Below are 27,260 nucleotides of genomic sequence, written 5' to 3' on the forward strand. Positions count from 1 at the left end.
CAAACCCAGGTGCCAGTGATTCTGGGTTTTCACGAACCTGGAAATCCAGATGTTTGTGTGAATTTGCTCATTTAAAAATTTACTGATAAATTCGGTTGGGTGCAGTGGCTCCCGCCTGTAATCCCAGCACTCTGGGAGACCAAGGCGGTGGATCACCTGAGGTCAGGAGTTCGAGACAAGCCTGGCCAATATGGCGAAGCCCCGTCTCTAAATACAAAATTAGCTGGGCATGGTGCTGTGCAGCTGTAATACCAGCTACTTGGGAGGCTGAGGCAGGAGAATCGCTTGAACCTGGGAGGCAGAGGTTGCAGTGAACCAAGATGGCGCCACTGCACTCCAGCCTGAGTGACAGAGCGAGACTCCATCTCAAAAAAAATAAAAATAAAAATTTATTGATAAATTTATATAAAAAAGAACACTGGGGCAGGCATAACAGAACATGTCTACAGGGTGGATCCAAGTCCATACATTGTCAGTTTGCAACCTCTGCATCAGAGCATTTAATTTTTGCCACACTCCCAGAGGCGGTATGTTTGGTAACATAGCGATCCTTACTGTAACAGATACAAGTCTCAGTAGCTAAACACATGGAAGTTTACTTTTCACTAATATAAAGTCCAGTTGGCAGCAGTGTGGGGAGGAACAAAGAGTTCTATCAACCTTCCCTTGGGGCTTTCACGTTCCCCAGGCATTGATATCCGATGGGCAGATGGGAAGAGAGAGTGGAGGATCATGGGGGTTTTATGGGCAGCAGCATTCCTCACTTCTGCCCACGTTCATTGGCCACAACTCAGTCATGTGGTCGCCCCACCTCAGTGCAAAGTGGAGCTGGGAAATGCAGTCCCTGGTGAGTGGCAGCCTCTTTCCAACACCTACTGCGTCCTATGGACTGAGAACACAGGTCTCTGGGGGCAGAGATGGATCTCTGCCTCATGCAGTTACTATCATCATCTCTATTTTACAGATGAAGAGATGAATCTCAGAGAGGGTAAGTGACCTGTGAGAAGTCACACAGCCAGGAGCCCTGTCTTACCGACTCCAATCCAGGGACCTTTCCTCCATCTGTGTTTCTCAACCTTGCATCTCGTGAGAATCACCTATGGCACTTGTTAAACATACAGGTTCCTGGTCCTCACCCCAGACTTTGAATCTGAATGTTCAGCAGAAGAATGTAGTAATCCCAGATCGTTCTTATATTAGACTCCACACTGGTGGCTGAACCTCAGCAGCATCTGGGTAGCTTTCTGAAACAATAATCTCTTGGCCTTGACACCTAGTAATTCTGATTCAGTTGGTCTGGGGCAGGAGCCCTGACATGGACATTTTATAAAGCTCCCAGGTGATCCTGAGAACCACTGCTTCTGCTCCAAACCAAACTGGGCTGGCATCAGTCTCACCCAGTAGAGATTTCAAGCTAAAGCAGTGAAAGAGAAGGTGGCGGGGAGCGGAGGGGTGTCAGTCAGTGATTTTTTACCCTGTGTGCACTTTAGAACTAACTAAGGTCTTTATTTATAAAGTAACAATGCCAGGAACCCAGCCCTAGAGATTCTGATATAATTGGTTTATAGTACAGCGTGGGAATCCACATTTATTTATTTATTTATTATTTATTTTTAAGATGGAGTCTCACTCTGTTGCCAAGACTGGAGTGCAGTGGCATGATCTCAGCTCACTGCAACCTCTGCCTCTCGGGTTTAAGTGGTTCTCCTGCCTCAGCCTCCCTGAGTAGCTGGGATTACAGGTGCCTGCCACAACAACTGGTTAATTTTTGTATTTTTAGTAGAGATAGGGTTTCACCATGTTAGCCAGGCTGGTCTCAGACTCTTGACCCTCAAGTGATCTGCCCGTCTTGGCCTCCCAAAGTGCTGGGATTACAGGTATGAGCCTGTAATAAAATAAATAAATAAATAAATAAATAAATAATATAGAATATAAATAAAATATAAATATAAATAAATAAAAATATAAACATAAATAAAAATAAATAGGTGCCCGGCCTATTTATCAAATAAATTTATAAAAATTAATTTATAAAAATAAATATAAATAAATAAAACATAAATAAATAAAAACTGTAAATATAAATAAATAAATAGGCTGAGGCAGGAGAATTGCTTGAACAGGGGAGGCAGAGGTTGCAGGGAGCCAAGATTTCACCACTGCACTCCAGCCTAGGTGACAGAGTGAGACTACGTTTCCCTAAAACAAATGAAAAAGAACCACATATCTGGAAGGCTTCCACCAGGACGCCATGGCCTCTGAGTGGGTGGCATCATGGGTGTTCTTTAGGAGTTACTTTTTGCTTGGCTGTATCTCTTTTTTTTTTCTCTTCCTGTTCTGAGCATTGCTTACTTTTGAATAAGAGACAGGAGCTGGACTTACTCTAAACTCTACTTTAAATCTCCAGTTCATTTTAGCCAGCCTTCTCTAATTGGCAGTGTTTTAAAGAAAACTTCAGATTGAAAAAGGGTGAATGCTTTTAATAAACAGTTAATGAAGAAGCTGAAACCCAAGAGGTCCAGTGATTTATCTGCCCAGGGCGGGCGGCAGGGCAGGCTGAGAACTCAGATCCGTCTCCTTACGTCCTCTCCGCCCCTCCCGCTTACTGCCATCTCTCCAAGTCAGCAATGCCTAGGTGTCTCAGGCATTCATGGCCTCGCAGCTTGGACACTCCGTGCACGACATGACTGGTGTGGATTCTAGGGAGTGGAGACTTAGACCACGCAGCCTTCATATACGCCTTTGCTTTACTGGAAAACCACACTGGGCTGCAGATCAAACACACAGAACTGCTGGCAGAAGTCCTGTGCCCAGCACCAGGGCCAGGAGCTGTCTGCCCACTCTGAACGTCGGCTATTGGAGGAGCCCACTCCACATGATTCACAAGGGCTGCAGGCAAGTCTACGCCACTTCTACCACGTGGGACATTTTCTTGGGAATATCCAAGTGTTATCAACAAGTTCCCCAGGACACTTCCTCCAGGCTGACTCTGGCTCGCTCTGCACCAAGTGGAAGGAGCGCGGCACTGCTCCGGGAGTCCTTGCCCTGCCGGGGAGCGGGTGGGGACTGGGAGTGGGTAAGACTGGGCTCCACTCCATTTCCACTCTGACGGGATGTGGTGGAGATGAGGAGGGAATGTGACCCCCACCGGAGCCTATGCCAGCAGCTCCAGCTCTGCAACAGCACCAGGGGGCTTGGCTCAGCTCTGACAGCCCTGGAAGTTCACTGGGCAAACAGATCTCAGATTTCAAAGCTGGGAAATGAACGTGAGCATGAAATGTGCCCCTGGGCAGATGAGTCCATGGAGTATGTGCTGGGTTTCCCAGGGTCAGCCGCAAGGTACATTTTGTTTTGGAGGTCTGCTCAGTGGTAAGGAGTCTCTCTGGGCCAAGATGATTCTTGGAGACAGACCCTGGGCCTGGGTGTCCACCAGGTGAAAATGGTTTGGAAGAGCAATAGAGGAATTCTGAAGGCCAGAGGATGGGAGACTGGAACCTGAAGCACGATGGATTCTCAAGGCCCACACTGAGGACTTCTTTCTATACCTTATCAGGGAAAAACAAGCAGGCACATACACAATTGTCTTAGGAACACACTGCAAAGTCAGTCAACAGTTAATGGTCCAAGAGGTATAGATCTTTAAAAAAACAAAAAAACAAACAAAAAAAAACCTTAATGGCGCCAAGTGCAGTGACTCATGGCTGTAATCCCAGGTCAGGGGTTCGAGACCAGCCTGGCCAACATGGTGAAACCCCGTCTCTACTAAAAATACAAAAATTAGCCAGGCATTGTGGCGGATGCCTGTAGTCCCAGCTACTCGGGAGGCTGAGGCAGGAGAGTTGCTTGAACCTGGGAGGTGGAGGTTGCAGTGAACCGAGATCATGCCACTGCACTCCAGCATGAGCAACAGAGTGATACGCCACCTCAAAAATAAATAAATAAATAAAAGATCCTTAATGGCTTTTCAAAAGAATTATAGAAATCATACATGTTCATTATATCAAATTCGAGTAATATATAAAGAAAGAAATAAAAGATTTCTCTATTATCCTGAAGAGGTACAGAATAAATTGTCATTTTGCAAACTACCAGATTGGCAAGACTGAAAAGAATGACACTGTCAACCATTGGCAATCTTGGTGGAGGCCAGGGTTTCTCATCCTTGGAACTACTGACATAATTCTTTGTTGTGGGGGACTCTCCTGTTTATTGTAAGGTGTCAAGCAGCATCCCTGGCTTCTGTCCACTAGATATCAGTAGCATCTCTGTCACCGTCCCCCAAGTTGTGACAGCCAAAAATATCTCCAGGCATTGCCAAATGTCCCCTCAGGGGCAGAACCTCAGAGGAAGAAGCATCTCTGGCTGAGAACCACCGTAGGTCAATGGGTGCCCCAAACACCACGGGTGGGAGTGGAATCCAGGAATTCTGCCTGTCCATCAGATATTACAATCTGTGTTACCAGCAACTTCACTTTAAAATACATTTACAAGAGTACAAACTTGTTTGACAAGCATTTTAATGCAGCACAATTGGTAGTATTTTAAACATTGGTAATAACCAGGCCAGGTGTGGTGGCTCACGCCTGTAATCCCAGCACTCTGGGAGGCTGAAGCAGGTGGATCACCTGAAGTCAGGAGTTTGAGACCAGCCTGGCCAATATGTTGAAAACCCATCTCTACTAAAAATACAAAAATTAGCCAGATATGGTGGCGCACGCCTTAATCTCAGCTACTCGGGAGGCTGAGGCAGGAGAATCACTTGAACCCGGGAGGTAGAAGTTGCAGTGAGCCGAGATCGCACCACTGTATTCCAGCCTGAGTGACAGTGAGACTCTGTCTCAAAATAAATAAATAAATAAAATAATAAAAATTGGTAATAACCCAAATTAATACATTAAATATATATACCTGTAAAATGCCCAGATAGTGAGAAGAGTTTCTATGTCTTTTTTTTTTTTTTTCTTCTGAGATGGAGTTTCGCTCTTGTTGCCCAGGCTGGAGTGCAATGGCAAGATCTCGGCTCACTGCAAACTCCGCCTCCCGGGTTCAAGCGATTCTCCTGCCTCAGCCTCCTGAATAGTTAGGATTACAGGCGTGCGCCACCATGCCCGGCTAATTTTTGTATTTTTAGTAGAGACAGGATTTCACCATGTTGGCCAGGCTGGTGTTGAACTCCTGACCTCAGGTGATCCACCCGCCTCAGCCTCCCAGAGTGCTGGGATTACAGGCGTGAGACCGTGCCTGGCCATGTCTTTCTAGAATAGAAAAGTAGCTCTGATATAGCAAGGTCTTAAAATTATGAGGGGGATAAGTCGAGATGCAGTATAGAGGACATTTTTATAAGATTTAAAGAACAAACTGTATGAACAAGTGCACGTGTACATGTACTGAAAAAGTATACACAGAGAAATATGCATGGGTTTAGTTTATGTAAAGCCTGGAACCAGGTGTACTAAACCACAAACAGTGGCTGTCTCTCTGCAGAGGAGAATGGAAGGGCATGGTGGAGCATGTGACAATTTTCATTTCTACTTTAAGTATTTCAGCACCATCCCAATACTGGATATATTATACTCAAAGGAAAAGAAATCATTCTACCACAAAGACACACACACCCATATGTTCATTGCAGTGCTATTCACAATAGCATAGACATGGAATCAACCCAGGTGTGGATCAACAGTGGATTGGATAAAGACAATATGGTACATATATACCATGGAATATTAGGCAGCCATATAAAAGAAGGCAATCCTGTCTTTTGTAGCAACGTGGATGCAGCTGGAGGCCATTATCCTAAGTGGATTAACATAGAAACAGAAAACAAAATCATGCATCACGTTTTTTGTTGTTGTTGTTGTTGTTGTTGTTTTGAGACGGAGTCTTGCTCTGTTGCCCAGGCTGGAGTGCAGTAGCGCAATCTCAGCTCACTGCAACCTCCACCTCCCTGGTTCAAGTGATTCTCCTGCCTCAGTCTTCCAAGTAGCTGGGACTACAGGTGCCCACCACCACGCCTGGCTAATTTTTTGTGTTCTTAGTAGAGACAGGGTTTCACTGTCTTAGTCAGGATGGTCTCAATCTCTTGACCTCGTGATCCACCCACCTCGGACCCCCAAAGTGCTGGGCATGTTGTTACTTCTAAGTGGGAGCTAAACATTGAGTACACAGGGTCATAAAAACGGGAACAGCAGACACTGGGGAATACAAGAATGGAGAGGGACGGAAGTAAGGGCTGAAAAATACTACTTATCGGGGACTATGCTCACCACTGGGATGACTAATTCATTCGTACTCCAAACCTCAGCAGCCCACAATATACCTATGTAACAAACTTGCACATGTACCCCAATCCTAAAATAAAGGTTAAAAAAGAAAAAAAAAATTCAGCAACACTTGTTTCATCTTACAAGGGCATTGTAAAATAATAAAGATAAAAGTTAAGAGATAGGGAAAGAAAAAAAAGGGAAAAAGAAAAGAACCCTCATTGGAGTCCTGTTCTGCCCAACCCTGGAGTTACTAAGTAAGCCCAACTCAAGGGGTCGCTTGAGCTCCAGACTTTAAAGCCCCCAAGGCAGCAGCATCTACACCACCTTATCAGATCCTCAAAGCAATTCTAAGTTGGTAGACTGGGATAGTTATTTCCATTCTGCAAATGGGGAAACTGAGACTCAGAAAGTACAGTGACTTGCCCAAGGGCCCACAAGAAGTGGTGGCCCTGGAGGGATGAGAAGGAACGTGTTCCCCAGCTCTCTAGAGTCTCAGGCCGCTGTTCCTTCTGCTGCAACTCCTCAAGTAACAGGAACAGGTGCAACAATGGGCCTTTACAATCAAGGGCCAAACACGCAACCCTGTTCAAGCTTGCGCCTCAACTCCTTCAATTCCTCGTCAGCTTTTATTCCTTCAAAGCTGGTATTCATCTTTCTAAAGTAATTTTCATCCTTCTGGCTCTTTTCTGAAGGCAGCACGCTTTAGAAAGAGCAGGGCTTGAGATCTGTCACTCACGAGCTCAAATGGCTTCGCCTCTCTGGGCCTCATCTGCAAAATGGAGATAAACTTATGTAACTCCCAGAATCATTCTGAGGATCAAAGTAGTCATGTGTGAATGCATTTTGTAAAATACAGAGCACTGGGGAATACTGATTTTACTTTAACAAAATAAAACTCTAGCCCTCTTTCTGGGAGGTCAGGATACTAGTAGTAGGGTAACTTAAAGGGTGAGTATACTGAACGGGAATCTGAAGTTGAAACAGACACAAGTATTGGCAGTATCAGTTGGGAAGGTCACACACAGATTTCAGATAATGGGCCAGTCCAGCTAAGCTTGTACCTGAGTCAGATCTCTTTAAAATCTATTACTGGGCTTTGGGACTGTGCTGTCACCAGGGAGGGAGGCCACATGCTAAACACCTTAAAGCAGGGGCAACAGAGAAACAGAAAAACCAACGTATTGGCCAGGCACAGTGGCTCACACCTGTAATCCCAACACTTTGGGAGGCCGAGGTGGGTGGATCACTTGAGGTCAGGAGTTTGATACCAGCCTGGCCAACACGGTGAAACCCTGTCTCTACAAAAAGTACAAAAAAGATTAGCTGGACATGGTTGTGTGAGCCTGTAATCCCAGCTACTCGGGGGGCTGAGGCAGGAGACTTGCTTGAACCCAGGAGATGGAGGTTGTAGTGAGCCAAGATGGTGCCACTGCACTCCAGCCTGGGCAACACAGCAAGACTCCATCTCAAAAAAAAAAAAAAGAAAATTTCCAGCACTGAAATTATATTTCCACCCGCAGGAAAACAGAGCAGGCAGGAAACAGGTAAATATGTCCACCCAGGGCTTATGGGACTGCTAGCTAATTTAAGAACATTGTAACAGGCAGCATAGCTGGAAGCACCTTGGGCATGGGACCTACCCCCACCATCCCAGGGACACGTAGTAAAACCTGCCTTGTAAATAAATAGCAACAAAGGTGAACTTTAAAAAAAGCTCGCCTGGCTGCCTGAAAGGGTGTGGTGAGGACAGCCCTAATATACACACTGCTGAGAGTAAACGGTTGAGAGCTTTCCTTTGAAGCAATTATCAGTGTGTTGCTGGAGACTTTAAACGTTTATACCTTCTCACCCAGGAGTTCCAGGTGTAAAATTCTACTCTAAGAAATAATCAGACAAGGATTTTTGGTTTAGAGTTTTTTTTATTACAACAAACACCCACACACACCCCTAATTGTCCAGAAACAGGTGAATGGTTAACTACAGAGTAAGTTATGAATATATTTAAATGATGGACTATTATACAGTCATTCAAATAATGTTTTGAGGAATATATTGTGACATAAAAATGCTCATAATAGTAAATGGAAGGAAAGCAGGATATAACCCGTATGCCCAGTGTATGGGGCTGTTCATGCACTGATATAAATAAATGCCTGAGTCTGTGTCTTTATAAAGAAAACAGGTTTAATTTGTTCTTGGTTCTGCAAGCTGTACAGGAAGTGGGGTGCTGGCATCTGCTTCTGGTGAGGCCATAGGGAATTTACAGCCATGGTGGAAGGCAAAGGGGAGCCCGTGTGTCACATGGCAAGAGCAGGAACAAGAGAGGGGGGAGGTGCCGCACACCTTTAAACAACCAGATCTCCTGTTAGTTCACTCATCACCACGGGGATGGCGCCCAGCCAAGCATGAGGAATATGCCGCCATGATCCAAACGCCTCCCACCAGGCCCCACCTCCAACACTGGAGATTACAGTCCCACATGAGATTTGGAGGGGACGGACATCCAAGCCAGCTCACACAGTGTACCAGCAGTTAAAATGCACACACTTAAAATACTAATGATAATAGTAGCAGTGGCTAATGTTGTTGGATGCTGTATTAGTCTGTTCTGTGATGCTATAAAGGAATATCTGAAACTGGGTAATGTAGACGAAAAGAAGTTTGCTTGGACCACAGTTCTGCATGGCACCAGCATCTGCTTGGCTTCTAGTGAGGTTCTCAGGCTGCTTCCACTCATGGCGGGACGCGAAGCGTAGCTGGCCTGCGCAGATAGCACAGCCAGAGAGGGAAGCAAGAGAGAGGAGGTGGGAGGTACCAGACTCTTTCTAACAACTGGGCCTGGGGTGAACCCATTACCATGGGAGGGCACCACACCATTCCTGAGGGATCCACCCCCAAGACCCAAACATCTCCCATCAGGCCCCACCTCCAACAATGGGGGTCACATTTTGACCTGAGATTTGGAGGGGACAAATATCTAAGCCATTATCAGATGCTGTGAGCCAGGCAGTGTTCTACCACATTGGTCATTCCATTCTCTCCTAGCCCTCTAAGGGAAGCCTATGATTACTATCATCATCCCCATTTTTCCGAGGAGTAAACTGGGCGCAGAGGCTTGGGCAGTGTGTCCAAGGCCACACAGAGGAGTGGGTGTGTGAGGCAGGGCTTCTCAGAGTAAGTGTGGCTCCTAGGCACTCTGCAACACCATGACCAAATGCTGCCAAGGGACATCCTCAAGAGGGGGCCAAGTCGAGTCCTTCTGAGGCAAAGGCCAAGCCCCTCAACTGAGTATCCCAAAGACAAGACCGCCTCCAGCTTGCAACCAGAAAGACCTGGGCTCAAATCCGGCATAGATCCTTCTGACCTGTGTGAAAGCAGCAAGCCACGTTCCTCTCTGAGCCTCAGTTTCTTCATCTGTAAAATGGGGATAAATAATACTGTCTGCCTCCCAGGGCTAACCAGGGGATAAAAAAGATAAGGTGCCTGAGTCCTTATATTCTCTAAATTTTCTACAGAGGTATATTTTTCTTTTGTTAAAACTACTTTTTATTTAAAAAATAATATATTAACACATTAAAATATTTCCAAAGTTTGGGGGGGTATTAACCCAGAAGCCAGACGGATGGGAGGAGGTGAATTACATTCGATTTGATTCAATTAAATTGGAAGGCACTGGGGAAAGGCCAGGAGACCAGGCTTAGAGGGAAAGATAACCTGCTCAATTAGAAACACATCATGTTTCACCAGGTGTCAGAGGGACATCCACGTAGGCGACTGACTAGGAGGACAGTGGACACAGAGGCATGGTGTCGAGGAGACACACAGGCTGCAGATATGAATGCGGTATCAGCAGCAGGCAGACGTGACCTGGAGCTATGGAAGACATTGACTGTTTCTGCCTGCCCTTTCCCTCCACCCCTTTTATGGGTGATAGCAGCCCACTTTTCCCTTTGGAGAAGTACCCCACCCCTCTCCACACAGTCTTGGTGAGACAATCAAAGTGTCCTGCCACCCAAGCAGTGGGCACATCTGCCAAGACAGGTGTAAAGGAGGATATTTCTTGAGATAAAACCAATGCACTTCTGTTGTGGCTAATTCCTAATTCCTAGTTAGCCTGCAGCTCCCTCCAGCCAGTCAGTCAATGGAAGCCGTTGCCTGGCTCTGTTTTAAATTAGATTTTCTTGAGTCCACAGCATGAGACATTAGTGTTAAAATGTGACTTCGTTGAGGCAGAAAAAGTTTTCTTAACTTCCAAAATCTTCCTTTTACAGAGCAAGAAGACAACTTGGAGATTAAATTATTACATATATGTACAAATGTCATCTACAGAGTGTAGACTTGTTATTTCGGTAGATATTGCCCAAATCAATAGGGCTGTCAATTTCACAGTCCCACTGGTAATGTACTAAAGGGTCTGCTATTTATTCTCCCGACTCCCCCACCTCCAGCCCCATCCACAGGGCATGCTGTCAAGCTTTGGGATTTCTGCCAATCTGACAGGTTAAAAATGGTATCTCCGCATACTTTCAATAAGCACTTCTCTTTGAAGATTGAGACTGAGCACCTTTTCATACGTTTAAGGGCTATTTGTATTTCTTTTGCTGTGAACCATCTGTTCATGTCCTGTGCTCACTTTCTCTATTCGGCGGCTGCTGCAGAAGTCCTTAACCAGTCGTTTGTGGCTTTCACAGAGGTAGGGAGGAAGGGCTGTCTTGTGACTCAGATAAGGTTAAGAATTGTAGGGAAAAGAACAGCTCACCCTAACCTGACACCTATTTTGTGGTATACATAGAGATGTTTATTTTAAGTTTTAAAAACTTTAATTGAAGTTTAGTTATACACACAAAAAAATGTACATATACTACATTACAGCACACACTCCTATAACCAACATCAGATGAAGGAACATTACCTGCACCCCAGAAGCCCCTCTCAACACTCCCAATCCTTACCATGTGGAGATTCTTCTGCAGTGTTATTTCTTGATTCTATTCTAAAGGCAAGTGATCCACAAATCCAGGGTCTTCCACAGTTTTGAAGCCACAGTGAACGGCTTTACCACCGGTAAGGAAAGAGGCCCTGTGGTCCTAGGGCTCCCTCTGCTGGTGATCAGCAGTTACCTGGAGCTCTGAGGATTGACTGGAGTCTTGGAAATCAAATCCATGCAGAATGGGAATCGGCACACTGGCGCATGGCTGAGGTATCACAGACTCCTCCTTCACTCTCCATCCTGTTAACATTTCGGGAAAGCAACTATCAAAACAATAGACCACAGTAGCTTGGGGGCTATGAAGAGAATGACAAGAAAGAGCAGCGAATGCCCGCTTCCCAAACCTTGCCTATTCCCCACCCACAACAACAGGAGGCTGTTGTGAAAGGTCCTGCTGCTCAAATCAACTGTCAAAGGCATCGACAGTCCCCAGTCATGTTTCTAGAAATCTAGTAGACAACTGGAATTATCTGCTAAGATGACTGACTGACTGATGGACTCCCTGGCTCCTGTGCTAGGTACAGAGATACAAAATGCAGCTCCTATTCAGGTGGACTGCATGCGAAGTCCCGTGGGACAATGGCGTCAGGCCATTTAACCCACACAGGGGAGCAGGGGTTGAGGGAGGGAAAGTCAACGTAATAGGTTCTTCTTGCCCTCCAGAAATTTAGAATCTAGCAGGAGATACAAGAAATGTTTGGATAAAGGGCTGAAAATAAGTTCAGGAGGGACCTGAAGAAGCTCCAGGTGAAATGTTACTGTGGTCCTAGAAACAGGGAGGGGACCTGAGCTGACAAAGTCGACGGGCGGTAGACAGAGGAGCTGGAGGCTCTTCCGTTGTAGGGAGGGGCAAAAAACAGATGCCCAGAGAAGCCAACAGGCCCACAGTGGACTCTCATGGTAGAAGAAAGTGGGGAGGATCACCACCACTGAGGCAGGTCCTTAGGGTTGTGGGTCCAGGAACCCCATTTTTGTCAGGGTACCCAGAGCCAAACAAATTCAGGGGGATGGACTGTCTGTTGACTGAAGATCTGTAAGCCAGGTGCAGCATATTCATTTGCAGAAGGGACTATGTCCTTCCCACAAGTGGAATGCTTGTTTGCCTTCTAGGGCTCCCTTGTTTCTTTCCTCCGATTATTTCCCACCCTCTCCTTAAGGGTCCTGTCCTTTCCTGTGGCTTCAATGGCCACCTGTATGCAAACTCCACAGTCTTTATTTCCAGTCCCCATTTCCCATGTGAGCTTCAGAACCATATATCTTCCTGCCTGCTGGACACCTCCACGTGGCTGCCCCACGGATCTCTCAGGTTCACTGTGTCCAAACTGAGCTAATTTAGAGAAATATCAGCACAGAGAGGCAGTGACAACACAGACTCTATCAGGTTGCCTGGGTTCAAATTTTAGCTCCACCACTTGTTAGCTGTGTGACCTCGGCGAGTTACTACTCTTTGCTTCGGTTTCCTCATCTGGAAGATGATGGTGATAATAGTAATCTCATAGGATTGTGGTGATAACTAAAATAAGTCTTCTGATACATAGGAAGAGCTATGAAAGTATCAGTTCTCATATGCTGGGCGCAGTAGCTCAAGCCTGCAGTCCCACCACTGTGGGAGGCTGAGGCGGGCAGATCACTTGAGGCCAGGAGTCCAAGACCAGCCTGGCCAACATGGCAAGACCCTTTCTCCACCAAAAAAAAAAAATAAATAAATAAATAAAAATTCGCCAGGCATGGTGGCACACGTGGGTGACTGAGGCAGGAGAATCATTTGAATTAGGGAAGTGGAGGTTGTAGTGAGCAAGACTGCACCACTGCACTCCAGCCTGGGCAACAGAGCAAGACTCTGTCTCAAAAAAAAAAAAAAAAAAAAAAAAAAAAAGGTAAAGAAAGAAAGAATAAAAGAAAGTATTAGCGTTACTATGATTCTCCATTTAAATGTCCTTCCTCTGCTCACTGTCAGCTGGGTTCAACAGAGTTTAATTGAGACGGGCACCAATATCCATTCAGTTGCTCAAGCTGGAAAGCAAAGTATCATTGTCAGCTTTCTCTGACTGCCCATCCTGTTCGTAGTCAATCTCTCCCTGAGGCCTGATCTACACAACTTTTCAATCGGCTCACTTGTTTTCCATACTTAGGGCCACCTGCCCCTTCGATCACCATCATCGCAGGCCTGGATCACCATGCTGGCTCATGCTGAAACCAGATAAAATAAATCCGGATATTTCTTTCCATAGCTCCTACAGTTCTTAGAAGGAGAAACCTTAGGATAAATCCCTTGCTGCAGCCTTTGGGACCTGATTCCTGCTTTCATCTGCACTTGAAACTTGTATGTTCAAAACCAAACCCTCCCACTCCCCAAACCTAGTCTTCTTGGATTCCCTTCTTTAGTGAAGGGGGCCACCTACTGGCTTGGCTCAGGCCAGACATCTCTGCTCAGCAGGCCGCCGAGCCCTGCTGGTCTCACCATCCTTCAGCCATGGTTCCCATTCTGGTCTTCCCTCAGATTATTTCGAGTGTCTTCTAACTGGTCTCTCTTACATTCCCCACCCTCCCCATCTACTTTCTAAGAGTCTACTAGAATGATATAAATTGCTACTAAAAATAAAAAAATTAGCAGAGCATGGTGGTGCTCACCTGTAATCCCAGCTACTTAGGAGGCTGAGGCACGAGAATCAGTTGAACCTGGGTGGTGGAGGTTACAGTGAGCCAAGATCGTGCCATTTCACTCCAGTCTGGGTGACAGAGCGAGATCTCAAAAAAAAAAAAAAAAAAAAGTTTCAATAGTTTCTGGCACACAACACTCAATGCCTTCCTTTAACAAGTAATTACTGAGCGCCAACTACGTGCCACATAGAGTTCAGGCCCTGGGGATACATGGTATTTTCATCAATTCCAAGACCCCATGATTTTAAAGACTCACCACTTACTGTAGGTACAAGAAAGAAAAAAAAAAATACTACCAACTAAACCAGAACACACTGGTGATTATAAGACACATCCAGATGTTCTAACTGCTATTAATAAATTGTGGGAAAATGTGCATCTTTGATTCAACAGAAATAGTGACTAAAAAAAAAAAGACACAAAGTCCCTGTCCTCAGGTAGCTTCTATTCTAGTGACGGGACCAAAGAATAACTATACATTGTCAGGTAGTGATAAGTGCTATGATAAAGCAGGGTAAAGGGATACAGAGGGAAGGGGGTGCTGGGGAAGCCAAAGAAGACCCCCCCACCCCGGAGCTGATATGAGCAGAGACTTTGAATGACGAGATGAACTGTGGGTAAACAATGCTCCAGGAGGGGAAACATCACATACAAAAGATCTGAGATCTGAGAGGGAAATATGCCTGCTGGGTTCAAACACATGCAAAGAAAGTGTGGCTGGAACAGTCCTAGGCCCTGGGCAGCCAATTTCCTCAAGCCCAGTGGTATTTTCCAGGTGAAAGCAGGTATCCCTGGTCTAGCTGGGTACCAACTACAGGAGGTAAAGGTGGGGAGGCTAAGAAAAGCAGCGTAACTCAGCTATCAGCAGGGTGGATAGCCAGACTGCCTAGATTGGAATCCCCGTTCTGCCACTTACAAGCTATGTAACCTTGGACAAGTTATCTAACTATTCTGAGCCTAGTTTCCTCAGCTATAAAACAGACATCATAAAAGTACATTTCACAAATTGGTTATGAAGATTACATGAGCTAACAACTTGTAATCAAGACAAACAATCATTATCACTACCTTCTATCCCAAAGTCATTTTCATTTTAATTAATTGATTAATTAATTAATTAATTTTTTGAGACAGGGTCTTGCTCTGTAGCCCAGGCTGGAGTGCCATGGCATGATCTCGGCTCACTGCAACCTCTACCTCCTGGGTTCAAGTGCTTCTCATGCCTCAGCCTCCAGAGTAGCCAGGGTTACAGGCATGCGCTACCACTCCCGGCTAATTTTTGTATTTTTATTTATTTATTTTTTTAGGAGAGATGGGGTTTCACCATGTTAGCCTGGCTGGTCTCGAACTCTTGACTTCAAGTGATCCACCCGCCTCAGCCTCCCAAAGTGCTGAGATTACAGGCGTGAGCCACCACGCCTGGCCTACCCCAAGTCATTAAGAAAAGTATATCCAGGTAAGAAATAAATTAATTTGAGTCTTAAAACATAAGAACAGAATATTTTCCAGATTACCAACTGGTAGGATGGCAGTCACATTGTTAGGGAAATAATTTTCTTTATTACTTTGAACTTGGCTTCTCCAAAGTTATTTTTTAAGCGAAACTATTATCTTCCTATATAAATTGTTCTTGCAGTACAAATTCATGGAATTAAGTCTCTCCTACTAAAGTATGTACAAGACACTTGTAACAAGAAGGAAGCACTGTTAGAGGAATTTTACATCTACCACAGCTTTTTAATTAAATGGCATTACCATGTGCATTAATACAAAGTTTATTTCTTGAATATAAAGTCCACACACAAATTCAGGCTTTTTTCCCATGGTTAAAAAGACCCGGAATTGCTGGTATAGGACACTGATCTGGCTTTTTGTTCACTCAGATCCACCCCATTTTGTTGCTTTTCTATCTCATTCCAAGTCATGATGTACCACACCGTGAGCCAGTCCTATCTATAATGACTTAGAACCTCTGGCCACGTCAGGTGTGTGAGTTAACAGGCTTCGGTATTCACAAGAGGTTCTCATCTTCCAAGTACTCCCTGAGTAATGAGTCACATTCTTGGAAAGCATCTAACGCTTTATGATGGAGATGTGCTTACACAAAATGAAATATTGTAACTTTTTAGTTTTTAGTATTTAATATAATTAGGGATGGAAAGCAGGTAAAATGAGAATTCATCAAAACTGTATTTAGTACCTACTAACCCCCAGGAACTGTGCTAAGCTCTGGGAACTCAATCAGGATTCAGACAATTCTTTCCCCTCAAGGATATATGAGATTTTTTTTTTTTTTTTTTTTTTTTTTTTGACAGTTTTGCTTTGTTGGCCCAGGCTGGAGTGCAGTGGCGCAATCTCCGGCTCACTGCAACCTCTGCCTCCCGGCTTCAAGAGATTCTCCTGCTTCAGCCTCCTGAGTAGCTGGGATTGCAGGTGCATGTGCCACCACGCCCGGCTAACTTTTTGTATTTTCAGTAGAGACGGGGTTTCGCCATGTTGGCCAGGCTGGTCTCAAACTCCTGACCTCAAGTGATCCATCCGCCTCGGCCTCCCAAAGTGCTGGGATTACAGGTGTGAGCCACCGTGCCCGGCCTTCTCAAGGATATATGAGATTTTATCTGAAGTTGTATTTTGAAGTGGCAGCTTAAAAAGATGTATTTGGTCTTGATACATTTCACTTGGCAAGGTCTGAGAAACAAAAATGCATCATATTTCCCGCTTTTTCTTTTCCAAGAGATGTTGAGAAGGGCAGTTTAAATCCTGACTTACCAGCACTGTGAGACAAAGGACAAAGCCAGCTAGAACAAGTTATCTAATCTCTAATATACTCTAACGCTATCTAATTAGCATCATTAGGTTACAATGAACAGTTTTCTTTCATCCCGTCAGTTACTGAACCTCTGGTATGAATGACGAGAATTTAAAATGTTTTACCCAAGGCTAACTTCATGCTTTATGTTTAACAACGTTATACAATAAATTGTTAGATTTCATTTACAAATATAGGCCAGGCATTCCAAAGATTGGCTGTAGTTAAGCTGGACACAGTTAAACCATCTTCGGCAGCCTATCTAGTCAGTTGACTACAACTAAGGTATTGGGGAATGAGGGTGGATGGGGCCAGTTTTGGTTCAGGGAAAAACCCTCACTCTAGGGGTGGGCCACAATCAACACCAGCCAACTCTATTGAGCAAAATCATCTGTTTTCATGAAGCTTTGAGAAGTGCAGACGTGGAGCTGGAGACTGCCAGGCGAGGAGAGGCACAGCTAGATTAGCAGAACCAGTCCTGATGATGAAGCAGGTGGCAGCTGTTGCACAGATCACCTTTTCCCGCCTGCCATCTGAGCAACATTCAGAATCAGAAAAATGTAAAGAACCCTAAAATTCATCTCCTTTGGTGAACTGCCTAAATCTTTTTGCCAAATTTGGTGTGTAGGTGCATTTCTTTGGCAAGAGGGTCTACAGTTCTTACCAGATTCTCAAAGCAGTCTACGCCTGAAAACACGAGATTCACCGATAAGGTTCAACTTCTTTACTTACTAGATGGAAAACTGAGAGGCCCAGAGGAGGAAGAGCAGTTGCCTCAAGACAAACACAGCGATATCAAAACCGAAGCATTTCAATTCAATTCTAATTCTGGCTTCACACTATTGACCCTGGCCACGTCCAATACCTCTTCGCTTCTCTGCAGGTCCTGAAAGATCACCAGGAGGCGAGGGTTGGTGTCCGAGTCCTGGAGAGGTCGCAGGCAGTCCAGATTCTAGCATCACAGAAACTCTGGCCAAGCGCTCAGCCGGGGATTGGCTGCCATAAAGACCCCCGCACGTCCTCGCCCCCGCCCCGCGGAATTCCGCTGCATAGGTGACTCCAGGTAGAGGACCAAGCACAAGGAGATGCCGGGGCGGTGGAGGCAGAGAACGACTGCGAAGAATGACACCTATTCACTCACCTGACAGAGAGGAGGAAGCAGGCACGCCCCAAAAGCTGCTCGGGAGGAAATCCACGCCACTGGGAGGAGGCAGACCGAAGAATAACAGGAAATTACGTAAGGCGCACGTGCTTCCGAGGGGGGCGGGTGCGGGGCGTTCGAGAGGCGCGGCCCCCGCCCTGCGCCTGCGCAGCCGTCCCCTGCCGCGCTGCCGAGTCACCGGGGTGGGAGGAGCATGGGTAGGGGGCGGGGTGCATGCCGGAGTGCGCAGGCGCAATGCGACTCCCGAGGCGCGGGCCGCCCCCTTGGCTGGTTTGGATCCGGGTCAGTCGGGCGCCGAGATTCGGGAGAGACGCTCTGAACTGACTGCACCGCATCACCGGAGCGCCCCAGCTGCGAGGCGGTAAGTGCCCTGACGTGACGGGGAGGGGCCGCAGCATAGCGTCTCGGCCTGCACAGCTGGTCTGGCCGCGGGCGGTTTTTCCCGGGCCCGCCCGCCTTGGGTCGCGTCGTCTCCCGACGCCTCTTGCCTGGGCCGGGCCTGGGCCTCTCCGCGCCCCCTTATCCGCCGCGGCCTGTGCGTGCTGGAGCTCCGACTCCGCGCTCTCTCCCCTTCCCGCCTTCCTGTTCTCCCGCGGACCCCGCCCCGTCCCGCTCCTCCGCCGTCTCCCGCCCAGCGACAGCTTCCCCTTTTCGTCCTCCTTGGCCGCCCTTTGCCCCTTCCCGCCCTTTCCCTCTCGCCTCGGAGCCCCATTCTCGTTGGCTACCTCTTCGGCCCCACTCCTTTCTTCTTCCGCATCCCTGGTGCTTCGCTCCAACTCCAGCCTCTCGTTCTGACCCCGGGAATCTCCCGAGGAGCGCAACTTTCCAGCTGGAGACCCCGGGCGGGCAGAGCCCCTGGACAGCTCCCTCCTCGGCGTTGTCCTCACACCTCAAGCCACTTCCTACCCCTCTGGGTTCTGACCAGGAATTTTCTCCATTTGTGTTTAACCGCGACAGGCACAGACTCTGGGTGAAAAGAAAGAACTTCGTGGTTTGGCTGCAGCACTGCGAGTGTAAAGGGATGAGTGGGTTGCACGGAGAGGTGTGAATGTGCTTTTTGTCCTGGGGGCCGATTGTTTCCTCCCGGTCTAGTTTGCCTCTTCGAGTTGCTGGACAGGGTTTTCTACCCCATACTCTACGCTTCCTGGTGGTCTGGGAGTTTCGAAATCTTTAACGTTGTGATAACAACGCGTACCCGCGCCATCCCTTCTTGATCGTTCTTAGGTCTTCTCGGGCGTGGAAATGTAGACCTAGACTTGAGGTTCAATGAGGTCTTGGTTAAAACGGCAAGATAGAAGTAAGATTGTGACGCATCCATTTCGTTGAAAGAGAAAACCAGGAATTCGTCCTTTTGATGGAGGAACTTAGAATAACTGTAATTTTTGTAAGGTTGTGGAAAATCCGAGGCAAAGTTAAATTGCCCGGTTTGATTTGACTTAAGATGAAGTAACTTCGAATAGGCTTTTTAAAGTTTCATCTCTTTGGATGTTGTTCAAGAGTTCACTGCAGTTAAAACGCCAAGACCGCCTCCCACAAATTTGGTATTAATGAAGAAGGGCAAGCCAATTGTATCTGTTGTCCGGAGTTAGTTGTACAGCCCTTTCTTTGAGTGAATGGGGATCTGGGGATGCAGAGGAGCTTAATGAGCCTTTTATAATTACAGAGATGCTCTTCTCTGGCCCTTAAGGTCATGCCTAACGCTCACCTTTGCTTTTGGCTAAAATAACTGAGAAAAAAGGTGAGTAGTTAAAAATGCTGGAAGTCTGAAAATCATTTAGACAGAACTTCATTCCTGAAGTTGTAATCTGTAGTCAGATTTTAATTCTGGCCTGTTTTGGTTTTTAGATGATAGATCTTTTAGTGTGTCAACAGGAATGTAAAGTTTGTATTAACATCTAGGGTGATCACCTGCCATGCTATTAAGTCAGCATAGTATAATTAAAAGTTACATATGTGGGTTCAGAGCCTCTTAGCACAGTGTTATATTGTAAGCTCTTGGAGGGCAAGAATGAGATTCTTCTAGTCCTTACAGAAATGGAGTTTAGGCTTCTATCCCTAGCATTCATTCTAGTGCCATGCACGTGGTAGGTATTCTGTAAATATTTGTGAACGAAATGAATTTCTGCCTGTAGGGTTCAGTAGTGTATACTTAAATGTGACATGTACATAAATGCTGACTAATTTCCAGAGAGGGCGAAAGAGGACTTGTGTGGGGTCTGCGGGTTGGGGAGACTGGCTCAGATGATTTATTAACTCGGTAAGGGCTGAACATTGACTAACGGATCATAAGGTAATTGAGGAACACTATAAGTCAAACTTCAATTTAGTTCTACCAGCAGGAAGAATTTGTTTACAACCTACAGTAGTACTCTTTTAGATGATGTGAAGCTTTGAAAATACTGAAATAAGTGATTGCTCACCTCTCCCCCCAGGTATATAGGAATTGATTGTGTATTTGGGGGGATCCTACCCTAAATTGAGAATTAGAGACTAGTGAAGCATGGGATTGTGTGGATAATGTTTCTTCATGTTTATGTACTTAAATACCAGCAAAATATACGTGGAGAATGTATTTAATTTTTTTTTTTTTTTTTTTTTTTTTTTTTTGTCCTAAGAAGTTGTGAAGTGCAGGCTGGCTGAATTTTTTTTTTTTTTTTTTTAAGTAGCTGAATTCTTTTGAGACTGTTTTCAGTGTTCCCCAGAGAGCTCTGCCTAAAATATCTTAACTTCTGCAAATAAATAAATAAAGTGAAAAGTCCTGATTCCTTGCCTTTTTATTTTGCCCTGGTACTACAATAATGTAATGGTTACATTATATGAAACATGATGACACCTTGACCTTTGGAATATTAGAGGTCTCACAATAACTTCAGAGCCACCCTGAGAGAAACGAGCAGATATAAATCAGAGAGGACCCAAGGCCTGGTGGAGAGGCACTGCTCCCTCTGAGAATGCCTAAGTGGGGTGGGGGCGGGGGGGGTAACAGCTTAGAAATAAAGAGGTGAAGTGAATCTTTTGCTTCAGATATCCTCTATTTCTGTTTTTTTCGGTACTTTTTTCTTTCTTTCTTTCTGATTGTCTCTGATATGTTCATAGATGCTGGTTTGCTTAATTTTTATTCAGGATTTGGTACTAATAACCCTGAGTGAAAAAATAATTTGGAGACTAGATTCAAGGGTTTTTTAACAGACTTCTTCATTGTGTTTCTTGTTGCTTTGGTTGGTTCTTCATCTCCCTTTCTCTGTTTAAAATATAAAAATCAGGTGGAAAATATGGAGGACTTTGGTTAATCAAACTAGTTAAGAGATCATTTAATGGTGCATCTACACAATAGTCATTTCTATTTTTTTCCTTACTTTCAACCTTTAGGCTAAAGAAAAGTTTTTTTTTTTTTCTTTTTCCACTCATGTGCACAATAATTTTTTGTGGGGTTGCAAGTATATAGTTCATTTATTTTCTTTCTTGTTTAACAATTAATTGTATTATTCCAGGCTATGAATAAAAACACAAATGGAAGTATCAGCCTTACTGGTAGAGTGTATTTATAATTCTGCTTTCACAGTGGTAACGCCTTGTTCTGTAAAACGTATCTTCCTGAACATAGCTGTCTGGGTCAGGATTGCTCTAGAGAAATGCTATCATGTGTCATGAAAGTTATACTTAACTAGGGTTAGGCCAGACAAATACTCAGTGTCATTTTAAAGAATCAGAGTGCTATAATTTGAGCTATTCCCTTTTATTTCTGATGTCATTTTGTTCATAGATTTCTAGACCAACTGGGGAGATTCCCATGTTAAAAAGTATGTATACTGAAACATAGATTTCACATCATCTAGTTTCCAAAATTGTGTAATAGGATATTGGCATCAAGTATGTGAACAGTTTATATTCTGCCATAGTACATATCCATTTTTGGTATCATTTCATTTGTTTTCCCTTAAGAAAACCTATAGTCTCCAGTTATCTACACTGAAACTTCCTTTTTGAAATAAAAATTTGCTTTTTTTTTTCTAACAGTAAAGGTAACAGGAATGTAAAATCTTAAAAAAAGGTATACTTTTGATCCCATCTGTTTTTACTTTGCTCACTTTATTTTCTTTTTTAGTGTTAACAGGAACATCGATAAGTAGTGTAAAAACTTGCACAATGAAATCCGAAGCCAAGGATGGAGAGGAGGAGAGTCTACAGACTGCTTTCAAGAAATTAAGAGTGGATGCATCAGGGTAATTAAATATGTAATACATTATTTGGAATTATTTGTTTACTCATTCAAAATAGTCTCTTCTCCCTAAAAAGCTCTTCCTCTTTTAAAATTTCTCATTATTGAAAGAAGATATAAATGCTAATAGTGCAACACAACATCCTTCCAGATTCTGCACAGTATTGTTTTAGTTTAAAAAAAAAACCCTTTGGTTAAATTTGAAAAGTAACAGTTCATTTGCCCTCCTAGGTTGGGTGTTTTGGTTTTCGTTCACTTTGAGGAGGGCTTCCCCCCACCTCTTTTTAATAAAAGATTATCAAGTGGTGTCCCATCAGGGATTTTATCATACATCTCAAGAGAATCACAATATTTTTCACTACAAGTGGATTGGCTCAATAGAAATCTATGAAGACATTGTAGATTTCATGGTCTGTGATTGCTAAGTCTATCACTATGGAAACCTCTATTCAGTAGGGTTCTGTCACTGAGATCAATAACCTTGGACCCTTTGGCCAAACTAATTAGTGTACCTGCATACCAGCTGCTGTCTGAATGTTAATGTTTCACCCTTTGCAAAATGTTCTGTGTAAGACTCTTCTCACCCCAATTCTTTCTCCCAGGCCAAAAGAAATCAACATTTTTAATGGATATAAGAATTTCTTTTCATGAATGGAAACTAAACACTGGAAGCTCAGAGTAGAACACCCACAAGTAATAATCATCATCATTAGTGTTTATTATTTACTTCCTGTGCCCTAAACACCGGGTTAAGTACTTTGCACATTATTTAATCCTCACTACCACCTTAGTGCATGGATACTACTGTCATTTCAGTTTACAGATGAGACTCACACAAATTAAATTACTTACTAAAAGTCACATTGGTAAAAGTTGCAGAGCCAGGATCTGAACCTAGACAGCCTGTCTCCAGAACCTCTGCTCTTAACCATCCTTTATGTGGTACCTTGAAGACAATATGAAGAAATGCATGCAGTACCTAGCACAAAGTAAAAACTAGATGTTAGTTGTTATAGCCACCTGCCTGTTGCTAGTACTATTTTTGGCCTATCAAATTAAAAGGTTTATGCTGATAGATTTGCACAGTAGATATTATAGGTGCTCATATTTGCTTCTATGATACTTCTAAAACGTATCTTTCGTCTTGATGGTTTTCTAATGTGGTCGTCTTGCCAGTTCATATCAGTACTTTGATAAATCGTCTGGGGAAACAGAAGCAAAGCAGAGAAGCAGATAGTTCCAGATTGTGGTTGCAGTGTATCCTTTGTGATTTCTTATATAGGAATAATTTTTTTAAATCAGGAAAATACTAGAAATGTGTACACACAATTATACATACAAATCTCTTAGTGTGTAAATTTATATAAGTAACTCTTGATACACAGACTTCTTTCCTGATGTTTTAAAAGAAGTTGAAATGTAAAATAAAGCCAGGCTGGGCATGATGGCTCATGCCTGTAATTCCGGCACTTTGGGAGGCCGAGGTGAGCACATCACTTGAGCTCAGGAGTTTGACACCAGCCTCGGCAATGTGGCGAAACCCTGTCTCTGCAAAAAAAACCAAAAAATTGGCGTGGTGGTACATGCCTGTCGTCCCCGCTGCTCTGTAGGCTGAGGTGGAAGGATCACTTGAGCCCAGGGGGTGGAGGTTGGAGTGAGCCGAGATCGTGCCACTGCACTCCAGCCTGCGCAACAGAGCGAGACCCTGTCTCAAAAAAAAAAAAAAAAGTAAAATTAAGCCATTTTGGTATCCCTAAAAATTACTTGGAACATTATTTAAAAAATTTTCAAAATATATGGTCAAAAATTATGTATATGTAAAACCAAATGCTGCATGTTCTCACTTAGAAGTGGGAGCTAAGCATTGAACACACATGGACATGGGAACAGCAGATACTGCTGACTACTGGAGTGGGGAGGCCAGGAGCAGAATGTGGGTGGAAAACCTACCTATAGAGTACTGTGCTCACTACCTGGGTCCAGTATGCCCATGAACAATCCTACGCATGTACCACCTGTATCTAAAATAAAAGCTGAAATGAAAAAAATTATATATTTGTAGCATATATTCTGCCTTGAGTAAAATTATAAGGGAAGGAGAACATTTGAGAAAACAAAGAGAAGGGATGAGTCATTAGCATGACTAAGCAGAATAAGACTTGTGTAGTAGTGTATCATACATTCTAGTTGTTTTATATTGTTGCCAGTTTACAAATGGGACATCTGAGGATTGACTCATAAACTAACCAAGCCTTGCCAGGAATTTAGCATGATCCCGTTCAACAGGTTTTGACTCCTTAATGGTATTTGTCTTATTAGGACAAATCTCTATATAGATATAAATCGATATATATAACAAAACAATATCCTATTTATCTGACTGTAATATAATACATGCTTATAATAGAAAAATTTACGAAAACAAAACAGGATAAAAACAGAAGTAAAAATCACAGTTTACCATAACTACTGTTAACACCTATATCACTGGTTCATGATAGCCTATACTTATTTTACCTAGTTGAGATCATAATAATATGTATAGGTGTTTAACCATGCTGCTTTCTCCTTACAAGCATTCCCCTATATCATTAAAAGTTCTTTTGTACACTTAATTTCTAATAAATTCCCAACATTTTACTGTATAGATGTGCCATAATTTAGAAATACAGTATTTTTTTTTCTATTACATCTTTAGGTTATTCCCAGTTACTTTTTACTTTCAATTATGTTTCATTGAACATCCTTTCATTTTAGTAGATTAATGTCTCTTTCTAAAGAATTTTGTCAGCACTATAGCATGTATAGTAGGAGGGGGGTGTGTGTGTGTGTGTATGTTTATGTGTGTTGAAAAAGTCTGTAAGGTTTTCCACCAATGTTCGATGTTGGTAGTCTCTGGGTTGTGAGGTTATGGATGATTCTGTTCTTGCTTTTAGATTTTTTCATGTTCTTTACTGGGAACCCATATTATCTGTATAATTTTAAACCACAAGGATTTAACTCTGATTAATATTTCAAGTTTATTAGTTGCAAAAGTTAGAATATTTTTCTAAAAGTTGCATAATATTTGAAAATGTATTCAGTGTTAAGTTAGATGGAGTCTCCTAAAGTTTTTGCTTCTAAACTTAGTTCCATGACTCTGGTTTGCCTGCGTAAGATAAATGGTCAGTGTCATTAGCATTCTCTGACCATAAGGCCTGATCTGCCCCAGGGAAACAGCCTGAAAGTCTATTTATATCCTGCTGCTGGGTACACTTACCAATCATTCTTCGGCTTATGATTTTGCAGCCATGGGCTTTTAGGGATCCTCTAAATTTGGTTTTGAAGGAAAATGTACACTAAAAGCTGAGCAATTTTTGAGAAACCCAAACTGGAAAAAAAAATGTATGATAAAAATTGTATTTGAGTTAGTGAGAACAATATGTTCTCCTCATTTTATAGTGTTGTGTAGCCATAAACTTTGTTCTTGTCTTCAGGTCCATAGCATCTCTGTCTGTTGGAGAAGGCACAGGTGTCAGAGCACCAGTCAGAACAGCAACAGATGATACCAAACCTAAAACCACATGTGCATCTAAAGACAGTTGGCACGGGTAAGAGCTTCTTATTGAAATGATTTTCATTCCAATATTATAAAATATTATTGGATTTTCCTTCCTGAGTGTCCAGAAAAGAGTAGGTTATGATATAGAACCTAAGACCCAATGATTAGAGAAGGACCTATTCCTTCTTTTGCTGAATTTGCTGAGACTTTCTTTTTGGCCTGGTCCGTATTCAATATTTACAAATATTCTATGTGTATTTGAGAATATTGGGACTTCTCTCATTATTCTTGGATTCTATGTCCATTAAATCAGGCTTTTAAATGTGTTATTTGTACCTTTTTTTCAATTTTTTAGTTAACTTGACTTACAAATAATAAAGATGTATGTTGAAATCTACCCCATGGAAGTGAATTTGTCTATTTTCCCTTTAAATTCTTTGTTTTTGCTTTATGTATCTTGAGGTTATTTTGTTGGATTTATATAGCATAGGTTTTGAATGTTTTCCTCCTGGTGAATTGAAACTTTTATTATGTAGTGACATTCCTAATCCCTCATAATGGCTTTTGTCTTAAAGTTTTCTTCTAGTGAATGTTTCCCTTGTGTGTCTTTTTCTTTTCTTTTCTTTTTTTTTTTGAGACAGAGTCTTGTTCTTGCTCTGTCACACAGACTGGAGTGCAGTGTCACAATCTCAGCTCACTGCACCCTTCGCCTCCCTGGTTTGAGCAGTTCTCCTGCCTTGGCCTCCCAGGTAGCTGGGGTTACAGGTGCCTGCCACCATGCCCAGTTAGTTTTTGTATTTTTAGTAGAGACAGAGTTTCATCACATTGGCCAGGCTAGTCTCAAACTCGTGACCTCAGGTGATCTGCCCACCTCGGCCCCCCAAAGTGCTGGGATTATAGGTGTGAGCCACACCTAGCCTTCTATTCTTTCAAGCATTCTGTGTTCTTGTATTTTAGCTGTGTTTCATATAAATATCGTATGACTAGGTTTTTTTTTTTTCTGTTTTATTCAATGTGATCAGTTTTTTTTTAACTGCTGGGTTTAGTGTATTTACGTTTATTCGATTATTGATATCTTCAGAAGTGATTCTGCCATTTTACTTTATTTGTCCTGCTTTTTTGTTTTTCTTTCCTTTTTTTTCCCCACCTTACTTCTCCTGGTTTCCTTTCCAATTGTTTCAAAACAATTGTTTGCAAGGATTTTGTTTGTTCTTTTCCTCTGGTGGTTTGGAAATGGCACACTTTGTTTCTATTCTTTCAGTAGTTGTTAGCCTTGATTTTGCCATGCGTGCTTTTAACAAAGACACAAATTAATGGTATTTTAGCTCTTCTCCTCAGAACCCCTTTCCTCTGATCTCCTGACTTCCATGATGTAGTTGCCCAGTATTTTAGTTGTGTTACTTATTTTTAATCTCACAAACTAGGTTTTATTATTATTATTTAAGCAGACAGTGTTTGTTTAGATTTTTCTACTTGTTTATAACTTCTTTTCTCACCATACTTTCACCTCAGACCTCCTATATACAATCACTTACTTTTTTCCTAAAGTAGTTTTTTCAGTGAAGGGTTATTGCTAGTAAATAGGACCTCTGCATTGTATAATTCCATATAA

The 27,260-nt window shown here is 43.3% G+C and overlaps 2 protein-coding genes across 2 annotated transcripts in view; one reads left to right on the forward strand and one right to left on the reverse strand.

The window, feature by feature from the left end:
- Positions 1–27,260, forward strand: part of OSER1 (oxidative stress responsive serine rich 1) — a 313,341-nt gene that overhangs the window by 281,489 nt on the left and 4,592 nt on the right. The window contains exons 2-4 of the mRNA XM_050806564.1: positions 18,169–18,249; positions 21,994–22,111; positions 25,584–25,697. Coding sequence (XP_050662521.1) covers positions 22,035–22,111; positions 25,584–25,697 — 191 coding nt within the window. The 5' untranslated portion in view covers positions 18,169–18,249; positions 21,994–22,034. The remainder of the gene's footprint in view (positions 1–18,168; positions 18,250–21,993; positions 22,112–25,583; positions 25,698–27,260) is intronic.
- The window catches only part of GDAP1L1 (ganglioside induced differentiation associated protein 1 like 1), a 112,551-nt gene that overhangs the window by 46,057 nt on the left and 39,234 nt on the right, over positions 1–27,260 (reverse strand). The gene's annotated exons all lie outside the window — the stretch shown is intronic.

This window comes from Macaca thibetana, chromosome 10, assembly GCF_024542745.1.
Source record: "Macaca thibetana thibetana isolate TM-01 chromosome 10, ASM2454274v1, whole genome shotgun sequence".
NCBI classification, from domain to species: domain Eukaryota; kingdom Metazoa; phylum Chordata; class Mammalia; order Primates; family Cercopithecidae; genus Macaca; species Macaca thibetana.